This window comes from Hoplias malabaricus, chromosome 9, assembly GCF_029633855.1.
Source record: "Hoplias malabaricus isolate fHopMal1 chromosome 9, fHopMal1.hap1, whole genome shotgun sequence".
Lineage (NCBI taxonomy): Eukaryota > Metazoa > Chordata > Actinopteri > Characiformes > Erythrinidae > Hoplias > Hoplias malabaricus.
Window position 1 is genome coordinate 44,430,456 of NC_089808.1, and position 10,051 is coordinate 44,440,506.

Consider the following 10,051-nt stretch of genomic DNA (forward strand, 5'->3'; position numbering starts at 1 on the left):
ACACATTCACTCACACACTCACCTACGGACACTTTTGAGTCGCCAATCCACCTGCATTGTGTGTTTTTGGACTGTGGGAGGAAACCGGAGCACCTGGAGGAAACCCACACGGACACGGGGAGAACACACCACACTCCTCACAGACAGTCACCCGGAGCGGGAATCGAACCCACAACCTCCAGGTCCCTGGAGCTGTGTGACTGCGACACCTACCTGCTGCACCACTGTGCCGCCCTGAAGACAGAAGCAGAACAATTATAATATATTAACTAGAGAAATTACATAGAGAAATTAAATATTAAATTAAAAAAAATAAATAGTAAATAAAAATAATAACAGAGCCAGAGGAGGTGTAAATAAATACACCAAATAAATTGTAAATAAATATTTTCATAATATCATGTGAAAGCTCCGCGACCCTAAAATTGGATAAGCGGTTACAGATAATGGATGGATGTGAAAGCTTTGAAGATATGAGATAAGCAAATGATAGCAACTCTTCAGAAGACACTTATTTATATTTGTATTACGATTTTATTTAAGGTTTCAAAACCCTAAAAGACCAACCTAGTGTTTTTTTTTTCAAATTGGGGTCTAGCAAATTAATTGTTTGCAAATATACTGAAGTCTATGAAAGATACATAAGATGGTGTCATGCTTTTGCCCTGTCTCGTGTGTTCCTGCTTTGTTGTTCCCTTCTTGCCATGTGCTAGGAGCACTTCGCTCTGTTTTTGTTTTGTTCCTGTTTCTCCCTTGACTCCGCCTTAGCTCCGCCTTCTCTTCAGTGTCTCCTCTGTGTTCCTGCCCCTCAGGTGTTCCTCATTTGTCCTGTGTATTTATAGGCCTTTGTTTCAGTGCTCCCTTGTCTGGGGATGTGTTTCCTGTGTCTTTGTCAGTTCACCCCATGTCTTTGTCAGTTCATGGCTGTCCCGTTTGCTCCTTTTTAGTTTTGTTCACTTTGTGCTTTTGCCCTGTGCCTGTGTTTGTTTTCTCTGTTGGTTTTGCTTTTGTTTTGTAAGTAAACAGTTCCTTGTGTGTACGTCCGCCTCATCATCTTCTCTGCCCTGTCGTGACTGATGGTAGTTTTTTGAGGTTTTTAACTGTGTTGCTAGTATTATAATAAGGCTGATGACAAAGATTAGCTTGGATCTTCTAGGGTTAGCATCAGCAAAATGAATGAGCTGACAGTGGCCTGCAGAAAGAAGCAGGAGTGAAATCACCACCACATATCAACAGAGCAGAGATGCTGCTGTAGTGTGGTCTCTGGTGGTGTAGTGTGATATTGTTGCCTGTGGCACCTTTTTTAACTTGAAATATTTTCAGTGAAATGTGCAGTTCATGACAAGTTAAAGAAAGACTAGTAACAAACCAGTGTTACAGATCTTACAGGTGATTTGTTTAACAAATTTACTGATACACAGATAGCTTTGATGTACTGCAGTGAATGCAAACAAGTTTCAAAATGTAATTTTCATATCTGTAAATATCTGCAGTTTTTGAAGAATACATATATTTATTAAACCAAGTGCAAGAAAAATATAATTAGAACACTGTTCTCTGGTATTCACTTAGACATTCCTGACTGATATCCCTTAATGCCAAATGATTACATAGGACCCCAGCAAGTTTCAAAAAGCAATATAAAGTGAAATAACTGAAATTACCTTAACAGTTCTTCGTAGGACAGAAATTTTTATCAGAGGAAAATACATTTTTTATTGGTTACTAATTTTTTTTGTGGCTCTTTAAAGTCCAAGGGATGTACTGCAGAGTTCAGTCATAATTGTCAGAAATGAATTATGGGACTATTATTATACAGGTGGTGGTATTTTAAGGGTAGTATTTAACTGATTGCTGAATTTTAACCAGCTATTAAACTAACACTGCAACAGTGTTAACAATGTGTGACAAAGCCAAATTCAAAGATCATTCACAAACTTTCCCCTTCTAGTCATTATTATTAGTAGTAGTAGTAGTAGTAGTAGTAGTAGTGGTAGTGGTGGTAATAATGACCGTGTGGTTTGGGTTATGATTCATAATTTTAAAAGCCATAATTGTCATCATCATCATAACCGAGAATAAAATCACAAGTGTCATTTCAGTAAATGCAGTGGTATAAACACACCATTAAAACAAAGCGAGCTGGATCTATTTTAAATTCTGACAGATCTGTTATTAATTTCATATCACTTACACAGCTGTAAGTGATATTCTGCGCATGTGCAGTCCCGGAGCGACACACCGCCATCTAGTGGATTTGCCCGACTATGAGTTTCCTGTCCGCCCCTGAAATCCTTCCCCCTGCAGTTCCACGGCGCTGTGTGTAACAGTGAGAGCAGCTCGTCGTCCTGAAACACGGAGGACTCCTGAACCCTGGGGCTGTTCCTGGTATGGTGTAATTGTTAACCGTGTTTTGTGTTAGTTTGGGAGCTAATTTAGCGGAGGTCAGAGAATCATGCAGTGTGTGGTAGAATTTGTTAGCGGAATAAATATTGACAAACACATGAATCTGTGCAGTTTGAGGGGCGACGTTCCTCGGTGAGGGACCCTGAGCTATGTCTCTTTGTGGAATTTGTGGAATGCAGTTTCTCGGTGAATGCAGTGAGGGAACTGGCAGTTTCATGTCTGTAAATGAATCCCTGTAATCAATGGCAGATTGTAAGGTTACCTCCACATTACTTTTCTTGTATTCATAGGGAATCAGGTTATATTTTGATGTAGTTTCTCTGTGTCACTGTCGCCCCTTGCCTCACTCTCCTGGGGCTTTAAACTCCATTAACCCTCTCTTTACTGGAGCTCTGTGACGCTGCTGTGGGACATCATCAGCTGTAAGAGGCGCTATATAAATTAATAAATTAGATTAGATCTGATTGCCCGTTGGCTAAACACAAGCCAGTGATCTCTCCCTTTGCATCTGGTGATGCACCAAACCTTATTTCCAGCTTCAGACAATGAAGGAAGTTCAATAGTAAACCAAGGCCTTAAAGGAATACTATGTAAGAAGTGGCCTTTTTGTCTCCTGAGCGCCCCCTGCCTGTTGCTGAGTGTAATTCATGTTTACTCTCTTGAAAACAAGTCTCACAAGCGATCTCTGCACCATAAGTTCCATGGCCAAGTTTATTTTTAGGGGAGAAGTCCCAGGAGCTGTGAGAGGTGCACTATTCTCCACCTTACAACTCGGAGGAGTCTCACTGTGTTTTTAAAGCTGTAATTTATTCCTTTAATCTGTCTCTAATAATTTGCCTTTGTGTGGGGTGGGGGCGTGTCTGTTTTCCACCTTTAGAAATGTTTTAATAAAATGGTGAAGTGCTGTGTCGACATCTGGAACATTCAGTGTATCGTGAGTGTCACTCATTGCTAAGTCACACAGAAAAACTTGTTTATTACATTTCTCTTCTCACCAAGAGTCAGTTTTGTTCCTGTTGCTGTTACAATGTGCAGCAGTAATTTTGGTATAATATTGTATAGCGCCTTTTACAACTGACGTTGTCACAAAGCAGCTTCACAGTTTCAAAACAGAACATTTAAATCAAAGCCCAATGCGAGCGAGCTGAAGGCGACAGTGGCAGGAAAAACTCCCTCGAGGCTGGAGGAAGAAACCTTGGGAGGAACCAAGACTCTCAAAGGGGACCCATACTCCTCTGATCAAACCTTGAACACTCTCCAGTTTTGTCCTGAAAGATGTTGTTTATCACAGTGTCTCTCTCCGGTGGTGAGTTGAAGAGTATCTTCCTATCTCTGACCTAGATTAGGAAATGGCAGCTCCTCCTTCTCCCTCACCCCATGATCGCAGCAGACCTGAAGACGAGAGCGACCCGGTGGAGCAGATGATCTCCAGGACTGGCTGTGCCGCACTGCACTACGCCGTCCAGGACTGCATGGCAGAACACCAGGACTGGAGGAAGTGCCAGATGCAGGTTAAGGAGTTCAGAGACTGCATGATGTCTTTCCAAAACACTCGTAAAGAACAGCTGCTGCAGCAGAAGCTTCATCCACAGACTGATTAGATCATTGCTCACAGTCTCAGGCAGTGTGTTTTTAGTGGATTCATCCAGAGCAATCAGTCATTTCTCTGGTGTCAGCGGCACAGTTTTACTGTTGTTTTACATTAGTTTTTTTTAAAGAAGAGTGAGGGGATCCATCTGATATCAGACCTTTGAGAAGGGCTGGTAATTAATTGTTAAACAGAACCAAAGGTACATCATCTCTCTGCAGAAGCTGAATGGGTGAAGACACTGACTCTAAATATTCCAGGAACTCTGTGATGTCTAAGTAATATATTTTTTTCTTGTGTTCTTGGTTTAAAAAAAACAAACAAAAAACAAAAACAGCAGGGTGAACAATAAAGTTGGGACCTAGCACTAGTGCGATTGGGTCATAATTACTAGCTCTTCAGGGTTGGACAACTACGCCACACAGTTGCACTGGCCAGGTTTAGCATTTTATATCACTCTAATACATTTTATAACACACACACACACACACACATCAGTCTAATGCAATTACAAGCAAACTCACATTGGCTCTTACAGATGAAAGCCCCCTGCACCAAGGTGTACTTTACTTACTTTAATTAGCTGATCTAAGTCATATTTGTTTATTGGGTCCTGTACAAACACAGTTATTTAAATAAATCTTAATAAAATCATTAGACCATTGCTCACAATAATAAACTCAACACAGGATATGTTCCTAAAACTCTGAAACTAGCAGTAATCAAACTAATTATTAAAAAACACAACCTTGACCCTCTCGAGCTCACAAACTACAGGACAATATCCAACCTCCCTTTTATTTCTAAAATGTGTCACAGCAATTGTCATGAAGTATCTCCGTCTGGATTTAGACCTAATCACAGCACAGAACCAGCTCTAACGAGTAACTGACTTACTCCTTTCATTCGATAAGGGCTGAATCTCTATTCTAGTGCTGCTTGACCTTAACGCAGTATTTGATACCACAGATCATGTGATGTTCCTTGATGGTAGGAAATCTCTTGGTTCAGATCCTATTTGCCTAGCTTTTATCCATGTGTTTATTTAAAAAAATAAATCCTCACGTAGTTCATGTAAAGTGTTACACAGGTGAGTGCTCACAACAGCTAGAAAAAAAATCCCCCACTCTCAGGCTGCTCTTTCTCTGCTGGTGTCAGATCTGGTTTGACCTATTACCAGGGTTTTAACCCTGTCTTGGCCACATTTACAGATTCTTTAATAGTTTTCTATTAACCAATCAAGGCTGCACTTCCTCTCTCTTGTGTTCAAACTTCACATGTATTTAAAAATATTAGGGTTGAGATTTTATGTGAAATATATTTGTTTTGTAGCAACTAACTATGAAACAAAGTATCAAGTGCCTACAGTCCAGAGTCCCAGGGAGTGACTGAGTTATTTTATGAAACTACATCAAAGCTTAATAAATACTGCCTGGAATCGGTGTGCATTGGATGAAGGTATTCCTTTGTTTCTCTTTGCTGTGTGAGAAATGAGGTTTTCTAGAGTCCTCTGTTTTCACACATTGGTTCCAGAACCCTCTGGGATTGTTAAAAGAATGCTGGGCTGTGTTCGTGCTTTTTGAGAGTGATCGCACCAAGCCTGTTCCATGTCTGAAAACACACTGTTGCTCTCTCAGGCAAAAATGAAAAAGAAAAAGCTATTCTCAGAAGTCTGTTAGTAGGGAATTTAAATCTGGGATAAGGTGTTAGTTTATCGTTTTCAGGTTCTGCACTGCAATCTAAACGTATGGGTCCTTATGAAATAAATAATATTTGAGTGTGGCACATTATGTTGTTCGTACACCAGACAGAAAACGCAAATAGCCTGTTTGCAACGTTAATATGTTGAAATTTAATATAGCTTGTGAAGATACAAAATGAGTTGCCATGTTCCTCTGTTATTGCACTTGTGACCACTACTGCATATGGTCCTGAAATGGATGATTAGATCTTGCTAAATTTTCTTTCTGCGTCTCCTCGATGTCAGAATTATGAAATTTAGACGTTTATTTAAAACATTTGTCCAGTGAAGCTCAAAGGAATATTGTCCAGCTGATTATTTTCTGATATTCCAATGCAAAGCCCCATTTTACAGCATGACATAGACGTAAATAGCCATCTTCCAAATAAAGAACTATTTTGTGTTGACCCATTGAAAAGTGCTGTAATACGGAAGTAGACAGATTATTTATTGACAGATGGCTTTGCCTTGAGTTCATCATGTATTTCAGTGAGAAAGTTTGTATTAATGTTATAAACATGTTATTTAATAAAATTCAAATGCAGTTACTGTTTCAGATTCATTTCCCTTTCTGTGAGTGGGTGATTGTGTTGATAATGTAAGTTCAGCTCAATACGATACACATTTACTCCTCCTTAAAGGTAATTGGCACTTATACCGGGTGCATCACAGCTCTCTGCATTTATGACCCCAGATGTTTTTTTACACTGTAAAATAATGGGCCCCCTCTACAGGAAGGGACAGAGCAGGCTCTACTTCCTGAGAAGGCTTGGGTCCTTCAGAATCTGCCAGAACTCCTGCACATGTTCTACATGTCTGTGGTAGCCAGTGTCCTCTTCTGTGCAGTAGTATGTTGGGTAAGCAGCATTAAGAAGTGTGACTCTGGGCAACTCGAGAGACAGCTGAGGAAAGCTGGTTCTGTACTGGGAACAGAGCTGGAGTCTCTAACATCAGAGGCAAAGATAAGGGCCCTCTGTAAACTGCTGACCACCACGGACAATGTTGACCACCCTGTGCACAGCGCCATCATCAGGCAGAGGAGATCTTTCAGCAGGAGACTGTTGTCCCAGTCCTGCTCCAAGGGCAGATTCAGGAAGTCATTTGTCCCTCAGACTATTAGACTTCAACTCATCTCAGCACAGCAAATAATAATCCTGTGACTCTGCTATACACCGGACAACTGAATAGACTTAATCCGCTATATATTTGCATGTTTTTGCACTGATGACATTACAACTGCACTACTGTATAGTAATGAACTGGTTTACCCTGTATACGTAGTCTAATTGCAACTTCTGCTGAATCTTTTTGTTGGTTTACAGGTTTGGAGCTGAAAGGTACTAGGAAAACTTGTTCTTCAAAAATGAATCAATCTTCTGGCTTTTGTCTGGGAGTGTGTAGAATAAACAGAACTCACTCACACCACCCTCTTCGGTCAGAATGTCATCCACTCAGAGCAGTTCAACCCATTTATGGGGTAAAGTTTAAAAGGTCTGAAAAGAAGACTTAAGTTCTAAACAAACACTGATCAACCTGCAGCTCCTTTCAGACCCCACCCCACTATAACTGACAGCATTCCACTTGCTTTCCCACTCACTGAGGAACTCTCATTGAAGAACCCTCACTGAAAAACTCTCTCTGTGGATCTCTCCCTGAGGTACTCTTGCTGAAGAACCCTCACTCAAGAACTCTGGTAAGATGCACATATTCACTCTGTTAGTGATCATTCTCCTGAAAGTTTATTTAATGAAAGAAGCTCAGAGGAAAGACTTCAAATATCTCTGAACAAATGGATGGTATTTGGTAAATACAAATACATTTAGAATCTGATGCCTGTAACATGCCACAAAAAAGTTGGGATGGATATGATTTTTCTGCTTTGATCCATCATCAGCGTCCATTTTCTTTCACTGAAATTATTTCACATGGGCAGCCATGGCTTAATGGTTAGAGAAGAGGGCTTAGGACTGAAAGGTTATTGTTTCGATTACCATGAGGGGCAGGAAAATTGGGGGCAGCTGGAGTAAAGAAACAGCCTTGTCCTCTTCCTCAATCTATGGCTGAGAAGCCCTTGAGCAAGGCACCAGTCCCACAACTACTCCCCGGGTGCTGGGGACGGTTGCCCCTGACTCTGAATGTGTGTTCACAGCCCCTAGAACACTTGTTGCAGGTCCCAGAGTACATTGTGTTAACTACACTGAGGCCAGACATGGTGCTCTACTCTGAAAGTAAACAGATAGTTTATTTCATAAAGTTAACAGTTCCATTTGAGGATGCAGTAGATGAAGCATTTGAAAGGAAGAAGCTGAAGTACACGGACTCGTTGGCTGAGGTGAGGGAACGTGCGTAACATGCACTTGTAAGACAGGTGGAGATAGGTGTTAGGGGATTTTTAGCCAAATTGGCCATATCCCTGCTTGTGCAATCCAGAAACGAAGGGCAGCTGTGAAGGAGTTATCAGAAACAGCTGAAAGGTCTAGTCAGTGGTTGTGGATAAGGAGAGCACAGATTACTTGGGGAAATGCACTGTAGAGGTGCTGTTGGGATTGTTGGTGATGTAGGCAAGGCAAGTTTATTTATAGAGCACCTTTCATACATTTCAAAGTGCTTTACAGAAAAGCAGTTACATTAAAAGCAAGAATAAAAATAATAAAATTCTATTTAAAACTATTAAAATAGTGCAATTAAATGAATTACATAAAGATTTAAAGAAATAAAATAAGAACAAATGATTAAAACAAATTAAAATGATACAATAAAATAACTAAAGAGCCATTACAGAATAAAATAATAAATGTAGCATGTAAAGTTCACATGGAACAGGTAGCATTGAACATGCATTAACGGTGCCAGTGGGGCTAGGTACAGCCTTAGTCACCAGGGAGGCCAGTGTAAGGGGCGGAGCTGGAGGGGAGGGGGAGGGGAGCTGTTGAGACTTCTGGAGGTGTTGTGGGCTTAATTCAGCAAAACACCAAAAAGAGGATGTGCCTACCTGTTGACCCCTGCGAAGAGCTAGTGATACAGTGTCTGGTTTGGGTACTCATGGGCTGGACTCAATGAGTAACCATGGTTGTTAAGGATAGCCGGTTGCTAATTGGATCATAAACAACCGCAGCAACCTTAGTGTTGAGGTGAAGGATTCTACAGGAATTTTGGTGGCAGCAGGTAGGAAGAGAGTGTGGTGGGCTCTATGTGAATCTTTTATGGATTGGTATAGGATAATTCACATCTTATCCTGTGTATGATTATAAAATAATGTTTGGGAACTGAGGACACCCACTGTTGCCGTTTTGTAAGTGGACATTTTGGTGGAGAACTGGGCATCCATTGAAGTTGTTTCTGTATAGAGTTTGTGGTGGTGCAGTTTTTACACTATAATTGGAAGAATTCATATAGTCAGGAGCTGAATTTGTAAAAAGTAGAATAGGTTTATTTGCTTTGTATGCAAAGGATCCTGCAGCAAACAACAGGAGTGTTGCAAGCTCGAGGATACTGTTCACAGTGATCTTTTATACAGTGATCTTTTAGCTTGCCCCTCAACTTCTCCTGTTATGCTCACTCAGAGAACACTAAACTAGCCTCTAACTAGCCTATACCACATTTTAACTCCCTCTTTCAGATGTCTCTTAACAGATGGAAAATGTTCAATCACAGTTTATGTGTTTAGTGTGTTTATGTGTTTAGTGTGACAGCAGTTTTTTGAGGTCCTCCCAGGCCCATATGACTATATTTGTCTGAGTACTGGAAGGTCAGTCTCATTCAGCAGTGGTGCTGACCTTGACCAACACGGACTGAGATTTCTCCAGAGTTGCTGAATCTTCTACAGCATTATGGACGGTAGATGGTGAGAGACCTAAACTCTGTAAGATCTTGTACTTGAGAAATAGTCTTTTTTAACTGTTTGATTATCTCAAGTTCAACCCAAAGTGGTGACCACGCCCCTCTTTCAAGGATGGCCATGCCCTCTCTCTGAGTTTTATATTCACCTGTTTATAGTGGAACATTTCAAAGCAGCGGAACTGAAATATTCTATAAATTATTTGCTCTTATTTCACCTCCATCAACAGAATGTCGAAGGTGTCATTTTCTAAAACAGTTTTTATTTACTCAGTAAAATCCATATGTACATAGACAACATTCAAACCCTTTTCTATGTGCTTCTGTTATTAAATAAAGCTTCAGGAATATTATTACATCACAAGATGTTTTTATTAGTATATGCTTATTTGAAAGCAAATAAATTAATTGATACATCAGTATAAAAGAATGGGGTTTCTGGTTTTGCAGGATGTTTGGAGCATAGCAGCTTGATCTAG

At 40.4% G+C, this 10,051-nt stretch overlaps 1 protein-coding gene across 1 annotated transcript; it reads left to right on the top strand.

Moving 5' to 3' along the window:
* The first annotated feature begins 2,251 nt into the window (after positions 1-2,251).
* On the top strand, positions 2,252-6,223 carry coa4 (cytochrome c oxidase assembly factor 4 homolog). Its single transcript, XM_066681051.1, has 2 exons — positions 2,252-2,388; positions 3,748-6,223. The coding sequence occupies exon 2, from the start codon at positions 3,756-3,758 to the stop codon at positions 4,005-4,007; it is 252 nt and encodes an 83-aa protein (XP_066537148.1). The 5' UTR covers positions 2,252-2,388; positions 3,748-3,755; the 3' UTR covers positions 4,008-6,223.
* Positions 6,224-10,051: the final 3,828 nt, after the last annotated feature.